The 18,834-nt window shown below is 38.2% G+C and overlaps 1 protein-coding gene across 7 annotated transcripts in view; it reads left to right on the forward strand.

Annotated features, from left to right (window-relative positions):
- Positions 1–14,099, forward strand: part of itga11b (integrin, alpha 11b) — a 73,436-nt gene extending 59,337 nt beyond the window's left edge. For 4 of the 7 annotated variants that reach the window (XM_041796678.1, XM_041796673.1, XM_041796675.1 and 1 more), the window contains 6 exons: positions 7,502–7,615; positions 7,792–7,878; positions 9,731–9,841; positions 10,141–10,236; positions 12,564–12,677; positions 12,874–14,099. In XM_041796678.1, coding sequence (XP_041652612.1) covers positions 7,502–7,615; positions 7,792–7,878; positions 9,731–9,841; positions 10,141–10,236; positions 12,564–12,677; positions 12,874–12,954 — 603 coding nt within the window. In that variant the 3' untranslated portion in view covers positions 12,955–14,099. Of the gene's footprint in view, positions 1–1,497; positions 2,859–7,501; positions 7,616–7,791; positions 7,879–9,730; positions 9,842–10,140; positions 10,237–12,563; positions 12,678–12,873 lie in introns of those variants that run through there. The other 3 variants (XM_041796674.1, XM_041796677.1, XR_005992389.1) reach the window with 2 other exon arrangements.
- The last annotated feature ends 4,735 nt before the right edge of the window (positions 14,100–18,834 follow it).

Consider the following 18,834-nt stretch of genomic DNA (forward strand, 5'->3'; position numbering starts at 1 on the left):
CAGAAAAAATAAGGAAATTAGCTCTTTTATAAAGTTCATTTTAATTAAATTTTGCAGAATCAGTGATGCATTTTGACAGTGGTTTATATTGTGATTGAAACTTTAGAAAATACATGTAATCATTTTCAATAAGCAGAAAAATGTGAAAAGGAGAAATATATATATTTTTATTTTTCCAGCTGCAACTGCAACATGCAGATGAGCATCACTACATGAGATAAATTATGACAAATACAAGGCTGGAAGCTAGATTTGTATGCAAAAAATGATTATTCTCAACTGATCTCTTTGTTAGAATAAGACTGAACTAGTAAAGCTTTGTTGAGTTTTTTTTAGTTTGCGGTGTCATTCCCGATTTTTATTCCCCGCCCTCTTACCCTAACCTTTAAGATCCAGGTGCCTAACCCTAACCCTCTTTGGGGTCTTCTTAGATTGTGGTATGATGTTAGTAATCTAATCCCCCTTCCTCTTACCCTAGTCTTTAATGTTTGAGTGCTAAACCCTAACCCTCTTTGGGGTTTTCCTCAGTTTGTGGTGTGTTATTCACAATTTTTATCCCCCTCTCTCTTACCCTAACCCTAGCCTTAAAAGTTCAGCTGCCTAACCCTAACCCTCTTTGGGTTTTCCTTAGTTTGTGGTGCGTCTAATTAAAGTTTATACCCCTCAGTAAAATTTTGATTTTTATTGATAAAATTCTGATGTTTTAAAAAAATAGCCACCTATTGTTACCTTTGACAGGGAGCAGAAAATTTACATCATCCAGTACGTCTTCTACCTTTGAAGATGGTGGCATTCTTTAAATTTTGTAAAACATTCCACCCCTGCCTTTGAAGATTATATCACTGAAGTATTGATGTCCACTTAGGGTATCTGTACTTCATAGACTGTACGCCCCAACTTTTATTCAAGGCACACTCATGACACACTGGACCAAGAGCCCAAAAACTGACAGTCATCTGGCTTATTACCAGGATTCAAAAGGCCCAGATAAAGGAGAAGCCATCGAGCTTGACCTTGGTTGCCCAGTTACACATGTGTCGAGCCCCCCCCCTCCTGTGTTGTGGCCCTTTGGGCCCCCTTATGAATCCTTAGCACCTTACATGCCTAAAACTTCTGCACATGACCATATGCCTGATTTCTGTAACATTTACTGTTAATATTTATCAGGCAAAGCTCATTGCATATGGGTTAGTGATTTTTTATTTTCATTTTTAAGAAAAAGAGCCAAAAAATCTTTGAGAGGGGCAAACATAAGCGGTTAAATGGCGTAATTTGTCTAGTCATCATAAATCTTGGCTGGTACCATCAGGACATGACTGGGAATAAACCTATTATTGTATTTTCATTTTTAACCATAGGAGTGTGAAAAATAGCAAAAATATTTTCCGCTAAAATGGGGGGAACTCAAGATGCCTTCTACCAATCCTGATGAAAAGGAATGTTTGATTAAACGTATTATTGATTATTAACAAACATTGTTTGAATCTTTCTAACCAGTGTGACCTACAGGAGAGATGATCAGGGGCGCAGAGTTCTGACCACCATAATTAGGACAGGGACTGAAGATTGGGTAGAGTCTCTCAGAGAAGCGGGTGAAAAAGCAGCGGGTGAAGGAGTAGATCAGAGCTGCAGTATCAACGTCATAAAAGGAGACCAGACCCTCCTCATAATCCACAAACACCCCCACCTGCTCAGGACGGGACTGCAGAGAGAGACAGACAGGAGGGTGATTAAGAGCAGCATACTGACTTTCGTTCCTCAACCATATTGTCCAGAAACCGTTCTGAGGAGACAGTTGGATTTGTCCCTTCCTGTTGATTGATTCTTCAGCCACTCCTAAATCCCAGCAAGTCTTCCCTTTAACCTGAACCTCAAAATAAAATCTGCCTGAAGAGAAACTCTGCTGTGATAACACACAGACAGTTGTGTCAAATCCATGATTTGCTTGAGCACGTTGCTGAACATCACCATGATGAACTTGTTTTCCATCATCAGACAGGATGAGATAGGGATGTGCTGTATCAGGATCCAGAGTCAGAGCCACAGCATACTGCTGAAGTCTCTTCAGCTCAGCTTCAGCAAGACTCCTCTTCACCTGTTTCTCCATTTCTTCACTGATGAACTCCAGCACACTTACAGAGAGCTGCCCAAGCTGAGAACTTCTCTTCTTTACCTCAGAGATTTCCTGGACCAGCTCTCTGCTGAGGCCTACAGCCTCTGCTTCTCCCTTCCTCTGCCTCTCATCGACCCTGTCAATAAAGTGTTGAAGCCTCCTGTCCACAGATTCAGTGAACTCCTGAAAATGAGTTTGACTGATCTCTTGAATCTTCTGTTGTGTCATCTGAATCATCTGCTGAAATTTAGCCTCCAGTTTCTCCAGCTTCATTCCTTCATATTCTTCTTCCAGAGGAACCAAACCAAGAGTGTTTGGTCCTAGAACCATCCGGACTATGAAGACACACACCAGAAGGGCCAGACAGGACATCACAGCCTTCATCATGGTTCCTCTGAGGACATCATGGAGATCTTCTCCTGGTGTGGCGGCTTGGTTCTCTGGGTTGTTGCTCTCATCTTTCTGTTCAGCTGACTGTTTGAACTGAGCAGCCATCTCTGAGACCACAGTGCTGACCTCCATGTGGGGGGCTGTATTAAAAACCTTTTCACAGGTTGGACACTGACATGGGACTCTGGGACCCCAGTGGTCAGTGATGCAGGATTTACAGAAGGTGTGTCCACATGGTGTTGTGACAGGATGGGTGAACACATCCTGACAGATGGAGCACAGGAGAAAGTCTTCTCTTAGAGGAAGGCTGTGATGAGGCATGTTTACACCCTGAGGAGAGAAGATCACACTGTTGGTATGTTGGACTTAGAACCAGTGTTGGTGACATAAAAGACTGTCATCATTACAGAAACCTGCTCAGCACTGCAGTACTCTGGGAAAGTAAACGGCCAACTCCACATACTCTCCAGCCCTCCACTGATGTGGGCTTTATGCCAAAATAGCTAGACTATTCAGTGCAAAACACATGAAAGCCCTGTTGGACTTTACAACAAAAAAATTAGTTTGAAAGCCAAGCGCTGATCTTCCACCAAACAATCAAAAGTCATGGAGCCACACTGATGACAAATCAACAGTCACAGAGTCACCCTGATGACTAACCAACAGTCACAGAGTCACTCTGATGACTAATCAACAGTCACAAACTCACTCTGATGACTAATCAACAGTCACAGAGCCACTCTGATGACTAATCAACAGTCACAGAGCCACTCTGATGACTAATCAACAGTCACAGAGTCACTCTGATGGCTCATCAACAGTCACAGAGCCACTCTGATGATTAATCAACAGTCACAGAGCCACTCTGATGACTAATCAACAGTCACAGAGCCACCCTGATGACTAATCAACAGTCACAGAGTCACTCTGATGACTGATCAACAGTCACAGAGTTAGTCTGATGACTAATCAACAGTCACAGAGTCACTCTGATGACTAATCAACAGTCACAGAGCCACTCTGATGACTAATCAACAGTCACAGAGCCACTCTGATGACTCATCAACAGTCACAGAGCCACTCTGATGACTCATCAACAGTCACAGAGCCACTCTGATGACTCATCAACAGTCACAGAGCCACTCTGATGACTAATCAACAGTCACAGAGTCACTCTGATGGCTAATTCACATTTACAGAGTTTCTCAAATACTGCAAGAAATCTCACTGTGGTTAACGTCTTACCTTATATGCAAATTGCACTAATGAACTATCTTACATTGTTTTATCTACCTCATATGAATAATCCCTCATCCTTGCATGTTTTATACTCTGATCATGTCTTGTCAGCATCCTTCCACTCTTTGCACATCCTGCAGCCACACTATCAATGCACACATTCTATTGCTTACTAGAATTAATACCTACTAGAGCATAACCCTAACCCTGAAACCCTTAATTCTGATTAAAAGAATACTTTTTCAGTTTATTATTTTTTTTTGGAAACATTGTTTTACATATTTCCTCAAAATGTTTCAAGCTTAAAAATAACCATCCAGATGAGAAATGTCTTCATGAAGTTGAGCTAAGTCAATGAACCTTTTGAATCAACGTTGGCATGGAAGACCTTCACAAACACATCTATAAGGCTCATACATGTAAATGTAGAAGTTTAACTGTTTAAATCATTTTAGCAGCCATACCTGTACTGGGCAGTCTCCACTGGCCGTTGCCAAAAGTTTGATTAATGTCGTCTACAGAGAGACACAGAGACAGGTCTGTCAGAGCTAGGATGTTTTATTCAAGGGTGAGGAATTTACAGTCCAAACTGGAGCCAGTGTTGCTCCGCCTCTTTCTGCTTGGCACTTGAGGATTTTGTTGCCCATCCGGTTTGACTGATGACTTATGCTTACTTTAGTTATGCACCAGGTGATTTTTATCAGGAGGAAACAACATCAATTATTAGAAGAAACAACCATTTTTTTACATTTTTTTCAGTTCTTCTTTCTCCAGTCGAACTAAAACAAAAACACCTGCAGAAACTAAAACACTGCTCTTATGCTGCAGGAAACAGCTTGAGGTCACTGGCGATGAAATCACTTTTGTGTTGATGCTTTTGTTTTCATTTTTAAGATTTTTTTTCTTAGAAATCTCTTTACACATCTCTAGTTTAACCCTTAAGAGTTTGATGCATCCTCATTTTCTTTTACAGTGTCATATTTAAAACAAAAACTCCCACTCAGTGTCCTAAGGACAAAAAATGTCCACTTCTCAAAAACTGCTGTAAAAATGATGCTCAAATGTATTATTTTTCCATTTTAAACGAGTCAGTCTTTTAAAACTACTTCAGCTTGAAATATACATATCAAATATTAGTTATGTTTTGGGGATTTTAAACCCTTATAAGACCAGTATGTGTACACAACTCCATTGTTTTTAATAGAAATAGACAAAAAAAAAAAAAAAAAAATTTTCATAGAATGCATTTCAATGAGTATTTGCTTATTGTTTTTTTTTAGGGCATGAGTGGGAACAATGATTGGGAGCAACATTTATTTTGGTGTATCATATTTTTTTCTTCTACAGTTTCAGATTTAAAACAAAAACTCATACTTGAAGTCCTAAGGGCAAAAAATGTCCACCTCCAAAAAAATGCTGTGAAAATATTATGCATCAATATTTTTCCCATTAAAATGAGTCAGTCTTGTAAAATTACACCAGCCTGAATTACGCACATCAAATGTTGATTATATTTTATGTATTTTAACCCTTTAAAGGCCAATATGTTTACACAACTCCTCTGAATTTTAATAGAACAAAATCACCAAAGGTCAAATGAAATACACACACACTTTGTTTTTTTTTTACACACACACCATTATCTAACATTAGTCGGGACACACACTTAACATTTCAGTAGAAAGGCATCCTTACAGAAAACAATAGAAGTGGAAATTTTGCAGCATGCTTTGAATGGAAAACGTAGCGCCATCTGGTGGACAAATATACCAATTAAAAATTTAAAGCTAGTAGTCCAAAATGAAATTGTAACATAAAGGAATGCATTAGTTCATGTTGAGATAAATATGGGATAAAAAACATGCATTTTCAATGGTTTTCAGTAGGACATTTTTGGTCCTTAGGAACAAATGTGTCAGTTTTTGTGTAGCATAGCCATTTTAGGCTAATTTAAGAAACTGACACCACAATTCTATTTTTTAAATACTAGTGCATCTCTAAAATTAGAATATCATAAAACTATTTATTATATTATACTATTATATAATATTTTTGTCACTCTTTTCTGAAAGTGAAAGCCATATATTATATAGACTCATTACACATAGTGTGAAGTATTACAAGCCTTTATTTCTTGAAATATTGATGATTATGGCTTACAGATAAGAAAACCCAAAATTCAGTGTCTCAAATTAGAATATTGTGAAAAAGTTCGATATTGGAAAGTCATGGTGTCACACCCTAATCAGCTAATGAACTCCAAACACCTGCAAAGGTTTCCTGAGCCTTTAAATGGTCTCTCAGTCTGGGTCAGTAGGCTACACAATCATGGGGAAGACTGCAGACTTGACAGATGTCCAGAAGACAGTCATCGACACCCTCCACAAGGAGGGTAAGGTCAAAGGTCATTGCTAAAGAAGCTGGTTGTTCACAGAGTGCTGTATCCAAGCATATTCATAGAAAGTTGAGTGGAAGGAAAAAGTGTGGTAGGAAAAGGTGCACCAGCATCAGTGAGAACCGCAGCCTTGAGAGGATTGTCAAAAATCCATTCAAGAATTTGGGGGAGCTTCACAAGGAGTGGACTGAGGCTGGAGTCAGTGCATCAAGAGCCACTACACACAGACCAATCCTAGACGTGGGCTACAAATGTGGCATTCCTCGTATCAATCCACTCCTGAACCAGAGACAACGTCAGAAGCGTCTTACCTGGGCTGTGGAGAGAAACAACTGGACTGTTGCTCAGTGGTCCAAAGTCCTCTTTTCAGATGAAAGTAAATTTTGCATATCATTTGGAAATCAAGGTCCCAGAGTCTGGAGGAAGAGTGGAGAGGAGCAGAATCCACGGTGTGTGAAGTCCAGTGTGAAGTTTCCACAGTCAGTGATGATTTGGGCTGCCATGGCATCTGCTGGTGTTGGTCCACTGTGTTTTCTGAAGTCCACAGTCAACGCAGCCATCTACCAGGACATTTTAGAGACCTTCATGCTTCTTTCTGCTGACAAGCACCATGGAGATGCTGATTTCATTTTCCAGCAGGACTTGGCACCTGCCCACACTGCCAAAGGTACCAAAGCTGCTTCAGTGACCATGGTGTTACTGTGCTTGACTGGCCAGCAAACTCACCTGACCTGAACCACATAGAGAATCTATGGGATATCGTCAAGAGGAAGCTGAGAGACACCAGACCCAACAATGCAGATGACCTGAAGGCCGCTATCAAAGCAACCTGGGCTTCCATTACACCTGAGCAGTGCCACAGGCTGATCGCCTCCATGCCACGCCGCATTGATGCAGTAATTCATGCAACAGGAGGCCCAACCAAGTATTGATGCATAGAAATGAACATACTTTTCAGAAGCCTGACATTTCTGTTAAAAATATCCTTTTTTTAATTGATCTTATGTAATATTCTAATTTTCTGAGACACTGAATTTTGGGTTTTCTTATCTGTAAGCCATAATCATAAACATTTCAACAAATAAAGCTTGAAATATCTCACTCTGTGTGTAATGAGTCTATATAGTATATGGTTTTCACTTTAAGAAAACAGCGACAAAAAATATTGAACTTTTTCATGATATTCTAATCTTTTGAGATGCGCTAGTATACATCACCTGGCAAATATGAGCTATATTCATTCAGCACAGCCAAACTGGCTTGAAAATAAAAAACACAGAAAAGTTCAAGATGTCCCTAGGAGGGTTAACAATAAAATACTATTTCTATCTCCATTTTACCAGTATCTCTTCATCTGGTTGCAGATCCAGAACCTAGGCCTCTTCTCAGTTCAGGACATCCTGTTCAGAGCTGACGTCTGGGCTGTGACTGGAGAAGGGAACCAGCTGGTGAACATTACGGACTACAGCATCGAGCAGGTAAACACTGAAGGGTTTAAGAATCTGTTGAAGGTGATGTTGGTGTGTGTTCTAAATGTGGCAAAGCAGCTGAGAAGGAAAACCACATATTTTCTTTGTTGACGAGGAAAGCATCCTCTAAACACACACTCACTCTTTAGTTTACTTGACAAACCCTCCTGTTGGTCTTCTCTCAGCAGGTTTCTGGGTCTCTCTGCATGCTGCCTCAGCAGAGAACAACCAGTGGGGTTGTAGCGGAGGATCTGTCTCATCTGTCACAGCTGGTAAGGCCAACAGGAACAGCCAGGTCTAGAGATAGAAGAAGAAGTGATGAAACAGCAGAAACATACGAATCAGTGGTGATGTAGTAAAGTTAAAGCTGTTAAAGCTCTAGGGTTCTTGGTGGCCTCTCTCACTAGTCTCCTTCAGTTTGTGAGGACGGTCTGATCTAGGCAGATTTACACATGTGACATATTCCTTCATTTCTTCATGATGGATTCTCTGAGTGTTCTTTTGTCTTTATGGTGTAATGGTAGCCAGTAATCAGTGACTGATTATCCAGCTGTCTGGATTAGGGATGCACAATTTTGTCGTTTTTGTATCGGTAGATATCAAAATTTCTGCTGATACTTACATTCGATATTTTGCGTGTGTATTTCAGTATATATCCACTGTAAATTTTGTCCATATATACCAGTGATACTCAGCGTGTGACTCTGGAGCCACATGTGGCTCTTTTGTGATCATCTGTGGCTCTTTTATGTCTTAATTTGAAATATTATTCCCCCAGAAAACCTTAAAAAAGGGAAAATTTTTGCCCCCTTTTACCATTTTTTGCCACTTTTCATCCATTTAGGCTACCTTTTGCCATTTCATTTTTTTCCCCTACTTTTTCCTATTTTTACATTTTTTTTTGCAACTTTTTACCCATTTTTTAACACTTTTATCACATTTTATCCCCTTTTCAGCTTTTTCTCCCCATTTTGACCCACGTAATTTACCTTTTGTCATTAAATACCACTTTTTTCCAATTTTTTCCCCATTTTAGCCACTTCTTTTTGCCACTTTTATCCCATTTTTGCCCTTTTCCACCATTTTTTCACCACTTTTTTTAAGCTACCTTTTGCCATTAAAAACGACTTGTTTCTTATTTTTGCCTGGTTTTGCCACTTTTGGACCATTTTTTTTCTACCTCTAACTCATTTTTTTTTTTGGTCACTTCTCACCCATTTTTGCTTCTTTCTGACCCTTTTCCACATATTCCTCCCCATTTTTTACCAATTTTTGCTGCTTCTTCACAGTTTATGCCACCTTTAACTTATTGTTATTTGGTGCTTCAAGCTGTTTTAGCCCTTTTCACCTCTTCGATTGTGGCTCTTGTTAAGGTATTTTTCATCAATTTGGCTCTTTGGTTGAGTAGGGTTGAGAATCACTGATATATTCTAATAACTTAGTGGACCTATGTTAGGTGAAGTCTTTTTCTGTATTTATCCTCACTCTTTAAACTTTTAAGTGTTTTTAAGGACTAAAGTTTGTTTCCTTGGTCACCCCTAAACCTTAAAGTGTCCAAAAGGACTGAATTTTTTTTTTTTCCAAAAAGCATATTTAAATATCGGTATCAATATTTGTATCGGCTAAAATGAATCTGTAAATATTGGCATATCGGATATAGGCAAAAATCCAATATCGTGCATCCCTAGTCTGGACCTCTGTTGAACTAGCTCAGTCACTTTAAAGGAGGTGAATATTTATGCAGTCACTTACTTTACATTGCAGCTTTTTATGTAATTGACTTTTCTATGTAGAAATCTGTCTCCACTTTGACATTAAATATTTGTTTTGTAATATTTTTATCAAAAAGGCAGAATTATATATCAACAGTGGTTTATTTGTAAAATCATTAAATTGGAGGTGAATACTTTTTAAAGGCACCCCACATTGTCTTGCTGAGATTCGCTGCACCCTCCAGTCATTGGAACATTCTAGATCTAAGGCAGTTTGGCATTGGCTTCAGTTTAAAAATAAGATCGTATGTCGTGTTTTTGTGTGGATCCATCCTTCTAACTCCTAACATTTCTAATCTCAGGACACCCAACAAGCCTGCCCCTCTTAGCTGTAGTGTTTTTTGTTTTGTAGAATCACAGTAACAGTGCCAGCGTGGCACTGCAGTGCAGACTGAACCTGCCGGCGTCCAGAGAGCTGAAGTTAACGCTCCGAGGAAAGCTTCATCTTCCTGCTCTGCTCGCGGTGAGTCCTGAGAGAATCAAGAGGATTTATCAGGAATATCTGTGTTCTTGTGCAGTTAGTCTGCACAGACTTTTAGCACATTTACTTCTGTGCTGGTCGTATTTTTGTGTTGTAATTCGAGAAAGATGTTTATCCATAGACCTGTTAGAAACAAGTTTACTGACTTTTGAGACGCTCACATTAGTGGGCTTCACCTGGTGAAGGATGATCATCTGTTTTGCAAACATGGCACTTTTTTAGCCTTTTGATCAGCTTTTAAAAACATGATAATCAGGTGAGTGACCGTTGGCCTGTTTCAGGTGAGCTTCAGGTCACTGGAGATTCTGACAGCAGCCTCCATCCAGCTGGAACCTTCCAGTCCCATGTTCCTACAGGAGGACTCACCTGTCAGACAGGTAACTCTTTAAAAACAACACTCAAGGACTGATGAATAAATAAACCAATCATTAATCAACGTAATCTCAACAAATATGCTTTAATATAGCTATAACTGATAGATTAACTCAGGACGTGATCAACAAATCCCACACCAAGAAGTCCCCAGAAAACCTTTAAAAGGAAAATTTGACCTCAGAAATTATCCACTGCAAGTCACATTAATCAGTTTTGTTTCCCACACGTATGCAGTGGGCTTTAACTGTCAAACTCCATTTTTGTCTGCATATTTCCATCGCCCTTATTGGCAATTTTAAAAAACTTTGATCCAATTTTTACTGCTTTTTGCCATTTCTTGCCCCTTTTTTTCATATTTTTTGCCACTTTACACTCATTTAAGCTGCCTTTTGCAATAATATGCCACTTTTTGTGTAATTTCCTCACCTTTTTTCTGATTTTTGCACATTTTAGTCATTTTTCACTCATTTTTTGCAACGTTTTTTTCCCACTTTTAAGTCATTACTTGGTCACTTCCCACTCATTTTTGCCATTTTTTTCCCCCAGTGTTTACAGCTTTTTGACCTATTTTGCCACCTTTAACTTATCTTAATTGCCACTTTTCACATCTTAGATTGTCGCTCTTGCAAATTTATTTTTCAACAATTTGGCTCTTTGGTTGAGCAGGGTTAAGTAGCACTGCTCTAGAGTATCAGGCACACTTAGAGATTTGATTTAACTACAGTAAATAGTTTTTTTTAATGCTGTCTTTTTTTGCAAATTAAGCACAATTTCATTTTATTTTCATTTTTGCCACGGTTCATAAAGATGAGTGTATTTCAAAAATGAAGTTATGGCCATACTCAAAATAAGTTTTTTGTGATTTGAAATGATCTTTTGCAACTTTTTAGGGAGAGTTACAGCTATGACATCTCTGTATTTAGGAAAATGTGTAAAAAAAAATAAATAAAAACACCTTTCATTTTTTCTTGTGCTTATTTTTGCTCTTTTGAGCAATTTAATTTTTTACTATAGACTTGTCACAAATATATAATTAAATTTGGGTTCTAAGGGTTGTATTGGTGTATGCCCGGTTCAAATAACCCTAAAAATGTCACTACAGCATGTAAAAATGTAAAGATATGCTCTGGTGGACTTGTTGTAAGGCGGGTCATAAAGGGTTAAAACACTCAGACTGAGGCTGGAGCAGAGGTGGAACTTTGCTGCCACCTGCTGTTGGACATAAATCTAACACTCAGTCCTGGAGTCCCTGGGCTGAAACTCCATGGATGAATCATGGGTATTAAAGGGAAGATGAAGCTGTAGTTTAGATTTATTTGATTTGATTTCATCTTTAAGACATTTGAACACATATTTTTATGCCTAGATCTAAGCTTTAATAATATAGTTTTGTGTAAAAGTCACTTTGAGAACAGTTTTTTATTATTTATTTAACTTTATTTTCTTAATACCCATTGATTAGGGAAACCTGACCTCCTGTTCACCAGAGAAGGCGAAACTGAGGGGCTGAAAACAAGTTCAGAGAATGTAGAGGCTGGCAGCTGTTTCAGTCTTAGTTTTATTCTTTATATGAAAATATTCACGTGTTTTAGTCACGTTTTAGTCATTTGAACCTTAATAGTCTATGAAGTTTTAGTTTCAGTTAGTTTCGGCTGCTCAACAGTCCTTTATTTAAATATTACATAGCAACCCAACTTTTTTGGAAGTGGGGTTGTAATTCTAAGGCAAAGCCTCACAGAAGGGAGAAGAGTTGTAGGTTTTGATTGATATATATCGATTAATAATTGTCTGAGTGTTTATCAATCCCATAATCCGTACTTTTTTATTAAACGTTCTGAGATTACAGCACATTTCACCAGAACTCATTCATCTGTTGTTTACTGCTGTGGAAACAAACACATTTCTCCTCCAAACAACCATTTTTGAAGTGTCTCACCAAAATTTGTGTTTGTTTCTTACATTAGACATTTGAACATCTCACTTTTATTAACCTTAATTATAATTAATTTTACTGGAATAATCCATAAGAGCATTTCCAAACTTAATCTCAGATTAGATTAGTGGGGTCAGAAATAGATTTACCCTGAAAGAGGTGCATCTCTATGATTTTCAGCCTTTACAGTGAACTCCCCTAAATCCTGATTGGATGTTTAATAAGATGAGTACTGACAGAACCTAATGGGGCACTATCAGGTCAATAAGGGGGATAAATCCTTTGCTGTTTACTGGATTATTTCCTCATCTGTAGATAATTTATTCCATCATGTTGGACCTGGAGGTGTCAGGAGGTCAGAGGAGAGTAAATTAAACCCATCCTGTGTGTTTGCAGATAATCCTGGAGCTCAGGAAAGACGAGGATTACACCGTCCCTGTTTGGATTATACTGGGGAGCTCACTGGGAGGTCTGCTGCTGCTGGCCTTACTGGTGCTGGCTCTGTGGAAGGTAAACTACATAAAAATACACTTAAAAGACATGTTTTTGGTTATTAGGCTCTAGTCCTGATGTGGGGGGGGTTAGGGTTAGAGATTTCATTACCTTAATACTTGCCACTCTTATTATTAATAGGAGAAAAATGCACATTTTATTAGGTCATGTAACGTGTAATTTTAGAGTCTAAACAGACCTTTTTTCTCCTCAGCTCGGCTTCTTCAACAGACGGCGGCGACAGGAAGAGGAGGAGCAGCCGGTAGCCAATGGGAAGACAGCAGAGGAGCTATAACGTGCAGGCGATAATGATGCTGCATCTGATAATCCTCAAACACTGCTAAAGTCCCTCAGTCATCTCTACTTCTACAGGTGTTAGGAGGAGAGACAGCATCGTCAGGTTTACAGGACTAAAGTCAGACAACAGCTGATCACAGCTGATCTTTGGTTTACAGGACAAGAGGAACACAACAATGTCTGAGATCTGATGGAAGACTTAGACTTAAGCCTTTATTTGAAAAAAACCAAAACAGATTTAATTAAGAAAAGTTTAAGGAAGAAGAATGGCTTTTGCAGAGACAATGGTAAAAATTTAAGAGTACAGTATGAACCCTTTTGAAGGCATTGTAATGAATCATGGACTAAAGCTGCTGTCCTGTTGCTGTATCTCATTAATGCTTTGTGCAGCTTATGGGTGAAGGACCACGATTATTCTCTGGCATTACCTGCACCTTTTGAGTAAAATTCAGTCTAAATTCTAATGTTAGAAGAGCCCATTTAAGTTTTTTCCTTGAACCTCTTGATCACATTTTAAACAAGATGTCTGTGACTACAGAGAACTTTTACAGACACAATAAGAAAAAGCAGGAGAAATCCTCTGTGGTCTTATGTTTACTACCAGTTTATTTTCAGTATTTTTTCTGTTTATGGTGCTGAGCTGAAAATGATGGACTTTACAAGTTGATGAGGATCACCTGAATGCACCACAAGCCTGTCATGTCACTCAGGGACCCTGAAGCCCCGCCCCCAGACAATCAGCCACATCCCTACAACACAGCCCTGTGCCATTGAAACCTAGACCCTGTTTACAAGATTATTAACCATCCGTTTTGGTCGTTCAGGTACCAGGTGATGTCACTTTATACTCTCACTATCATTCCTGCAGCTCTCTTTGGTATCCTTCATGCTGATAAGAATGGATGGGACTGAACAAGAGACAGGCTGACAGGCTAGCTGTGGCTCTTTAACAGCTTTTCTCCCTCATGTTGTCATTAGCTTTCAGAAGACACACTGATATACAGTTAAACCTTGTGGGGCACTGGTTAGACTGGAATGGAAACTGGAGCCATAGAATGGCCTGGATGCAAACAGCAAGGATGGAATGTTTAAGAGGCTTTAAAAGATGACATCATCTTTAAAGGCAAGGATGGAATGTTTAAGAGGCTTTATAAGATAGCATCATCTTTAAAGGCGAGGATTGGAATGTTTTATAGGCTTTAAAAGATTACATCATCTTAAAAGGGCAAGGATGAAATGTTTTATAGGCTTTAAAGATGGCATCATCTTTAAAGGCAAGGATGGAGTGTTTTGAAAGATGTAAAAGAATATTTTTAAAGGCAAGGATGGAATGTTTTAGAGGCTTTAGAGGATGACACTATCTGTAAAATGAAGGATTTTTATTGGCTGTAAGAAGACATTTTTATGGAAAGTTGGATGTTAAAGCCTTAGGATGACATAATCTTTAATGGCAAAGGTGGAATGTTTGATAGGCTATGTGGAAAGACATGATTTCTATAGGCACTAAAGGATGATATCATCTGTAAAGGCTAGGATGGAATGTTTATAGGCTTTAAAGAATGACATCATCTGTAAAGGCTAGGATGGAATGTTTATAGGCTTTAAAGAATGACATCATCTGTAAAGGCTAGGATGGAAATTTTATAGGCTTTAAAGAATGACATCATCTTTAAAGGCTAGGATGGAAATTTTATAGGCTTTAAAGAATGACATCATCTGTAAAGGCTAGGATGGAATGTTTATAGGCTTTAAAGAATGACATCATCTTTAAAGGCTAGGATGGAAATTTTATAGGCTTTAAAGAATGACATCATCTGTAAAGGCTAGGATGGAAATTTTATAGGCTTTAAAGAATGACATCATCTTTAAAGGCTAGGATGGAAATTTTATAGGCTTTAAAGAATGACATCATCTGTAAAGGCTAGGATGGAAATTTTATAGGCTTTAAAGAATGACATCATCTTTAAAGGCTAGGATGGAAATTTTATAGGCTTTAAAGAATGACATCATCTGTAAAGGCTAGGATGGAAATTTTATAGGCTTTAAAGAATGACATCATCTTTAAAGGCTAGGATGGAAATTTTATAGGCTTTAAAGAATGACATCATCTGTAAAGGCTAGGATGGAATGTTTATAGGCTTTAAAGAATGACATCATCTTTAAAGGCTAGGATGGAAATTTTATAGGCTTTAAAGAATGACATCAGCTTTAAAGGCTAGGATGGAATGTTTTGTAAGTTTTAGAGAATGGCCTCATCTTTCCAAATCCTATTAAAGGCTTTAAAGGATGACATCATCAAGGCAGGGGATGAAATGTTGGTGAAGCTGGGGATTTTGGGGGCATTTCCCCTTCACTTTTGCCATAGAGTAGACAATGGTTGGCAACTTCTTGGAAATTGGAGCTGTTGAGGCCATTTGTTCCAGAGATCAAGGAATTGTGAATGATCAGAGCCAGTACCCATTTAAGAGAGTTTCTTTTTCTTTCTTATTTTTTGATGTTTTAAGACATAAAGAGGCAAAGTGGTGCCCGGTGATAAAGACTAAGCTGAGAAAATAAATCTGAATCTTTAAAAGGAACCAGAGTTCCTCTCCCTCTAAATGAGGCTGAAGCTGCAGACCAGATCAGTCACTGGTCTTTAATACCATTAGGAGTTTTTTCTACACCACCAGCCCTGTCCTCATGTGGACATCCCAGACCAGCTCAGTCTGACGTCTATAACATATCAGACTATTTCTCTCATGTGCATCCACACAAGCATCAGGGATTACCAGCTGGTATCTGAATGGCCAAACTGGATTTTAGTATCATGTCTAAACAGGATGCTTGTTTCTGCTTTGATAGATATTTTATGACACAAACTTCAGTTGGTGATCATTATACTGATCAGGAGTTATTTAAACTTTCTGAAGGACAATGTTGAGATTTTTTGTTCACATGAGAAACAGAAATGTTAAAAGATGGCGTGAGAAAAAGAAAGACTACCTAAGACTTTCATTCTAATGTAAACTGTAAATACATCCTATGATCACGTATTGTACATTATAAATTTATATCTGAAGCACTTTTGTTGTATAAAGACAAACTTGAACTCTGTAAATACATGTGTGTTTGCCCTATGAAGGATGATGTTTGATAGAAAGCTGGAGTTTTTACGGCCGTACTGACGTGTGACGCCGCTGTGCATTTGAAATGTTTGTTAATAAAGAAACAAAGATGTAAAACAGAGTGGTGTTTATGCTTTACCTTCAAAATTTGGACATGTTTTACTTGTTTATAATTTTATTTCTTTCAGTAAAACAAAAGTATCACATGCAATGTATCATTTTCAACTTTAAGCGAAAAAGAGCAGAAGAATCTTATAAAATCTCATTATTTTCTAGTGACTCCTGTACTCTGAGTAACAGAGCGATACTTTCTGATATTTTAACTTTGATATAATCTAGATGTTTCGATGTTTCATTGGTCACTCCTATTATTAAAACCATGAAGTATGTTTTGTCAGGATTCAGGGATCATTTGTTCATATCAAACCAATATTCCAATTTGTTGAAACCACATCTAACGGCTGAGTTAAATAATAACAGACTAAAATAAAGGGGTATCGTCTGCAAACAGAATAAACTTGAACAGCAAGCAAGTTGCAACCCACTGAAATGCCACCCCTCCTAAACCGTATTAAATATCTTTTTCTCTTAAGCATTGCATCAGGGTGCAGGTAGCCTAGTGGTTTAAGGCACACCCCATGTATGCAGGTGACCTGGGTTCAAATCCAACTTGTGGCACCTTCCAGTACCTCTCACCCCTGCTTCTGATTCTATCCTCTGTCAATAAAGACATAAAAAGCCCAAAATAATAATAAAAAAACAATGGTATGATCCGTTTAAGGTAATGAGATGATCGATTTAAGAAAAACAAATAAATAATTCTTAGTTTGAAGTAGAAATAGACATAAACTGCCTGACTCAGAAAGCTCAGACATGTCGAAGCGGCTCCTTGTGTCGAGGAGATAATGAATCTTCTTCTGTAAAGCAGCTCTTCTCCTCCTCCCTGCAGGATTCCTCAGGTTAAGAAAGGCCAAGGGCAACAGACAGCTTTGTTTTGGTGTTTATGTGAAGATTAATCAGTCCTCAGAGGAGCTCCTAATCCCTCAAACTCCAAGAGTCTGAGATTTTCTGCTGGTTTAGAAGCCTCAGTTGGCAGGGCGGCAGATAAAACCAAGAATGAAACGCAGAAAAATTGACTAAAAATAATCTGCTATCTTAGGTGGACAGGAGCATCGCATCAGATCAACTCCTGGACCTGAATCAGGACTCTTTCAGACCTTTAGAGTGAAATTTACAGACCATTAGAAATGTGCTTTGGTCCAGGCTTACTACGGAGCCCCAGACATGACATGGCCAAAAAAACCCTAAAAGATTTGGGCCACAATATAGCTATAACGTGTGCATGAAATACTAATTCATGGCCATGAATTACTAAATTATAGCCACAAAATACTAGTTCGTGGCCATGATTTAGTATTTCATAGCCACAAATTAGTATTTTTGGCCACAATTTAGCATACTAATTCATGGCTAAAACATACCAATTTGTGGCCACAAAGTAGGTTTAATTTGTGCACGAAATACTTATTAATAATATTGAAAAAATATACTAATTCGAGGCCAAAATTTAGCATTTTGTGGCCACGAATTAGTATTTTATGGCCACAATTTAGTATTTTGTGGCAATGTATTAGTATTTTGTGGCCATGAATTAGTATTTTGTGGCAATGTATTAGTATTTTGTGGCCCCTTAAATATCATAATTATGGCCACAATTTAATTTTTTTTGACCATGTCATGTCTGGGGCTCTGTAGCCTACAGCTCGTCCTAACAGCATGAAAAACAGAAATCTGCAGTTCAAACCTGTGAGAATAAAACCAGAAAATAAAGACAACTACAGGCACATTTAGAGAATAAAGTAAGAATTCAGATTTTAATCAAAATTATTTGGATACAAACAATATTTGGGTTAAACTCAGAATTCTTAGATGCTGAAGATAAAAAACAAATGCTGAGGATAAATTTAGAGCTTTTTGAGGAACAGAAAGTTAAAAATTTAAGTATCAAAACTCAAAGATGAAGGCCCCACATCTGAGAAAAACTCAACTTTACAGAGAGTAAAGCGTCCACACGCCCCGATCCTCGGCTCTTTAACTCCCTCTTTTATTTTCAATATATATTAAAAATCTCATTATTTACTAAAAATGGGGATTTTCTCTGTCCGCGTGTCCTCTGATGAAACTACAAGAATAAATTCATGAATGAGCGTCTCAAGAACATCAAAGAAGAAAAACACCGTGAAGAAATATTTGGTTTATAAATATAAAAAGGACTCTACATGGCCAAAAGTATGCAGACACCTTGGCCTCAAATGTCATAATAATAAACTTCAACATGAAGGTGTTCAGAAACGTCTGTTAAAAAAATATATCCCTGCTTCTGTAAAATGCTAGAGAGCTGGTGTAGAAGAAAAATGTAGAGCTGCTCTTACAGGCTAAAAAAGACGTAAATAAACCTGTGGAGAGGCCTTGAATGCAGACAAGGCTTTGTTTGGAAGAGAAATATTGGTTTGGCTGCGCTCCGAGCAGGATGCGTGGCAATATGTGGAATAATGCACGAGAACTTCAGGAGCTAAATTTGTCTGTAGAATATTAATGACTCTCAGCAGATATCCTCCCTACAACAAGACTGAGCGAGTAAAGCATCTGTGTGTTTATATGTGAAATTCTAGCGCCAAGATAATGACGGTGATTGTTATCATGATGATCGATGGAAGAAAACCAAGATAACTCTGCTGGCAACATTCTAAAACCAGCGGTCTGCGTTCAGACCA

This window comes from Cheilinus undulatus, linkage group 9 (assembly GCF_018320785.1).
Source record: "Cheilinus undulatus linkage group 9, ASM1832078v1, whole genome shotgun sequence".
In the NCBI taxonomy this organism is placed as follows: domain Eukaryota; kingdom Metazoa; phylum Chordata; class Actinopteri; order Labriformes; family Labridae; genus Cheilinus; species Cheilinus undulatus.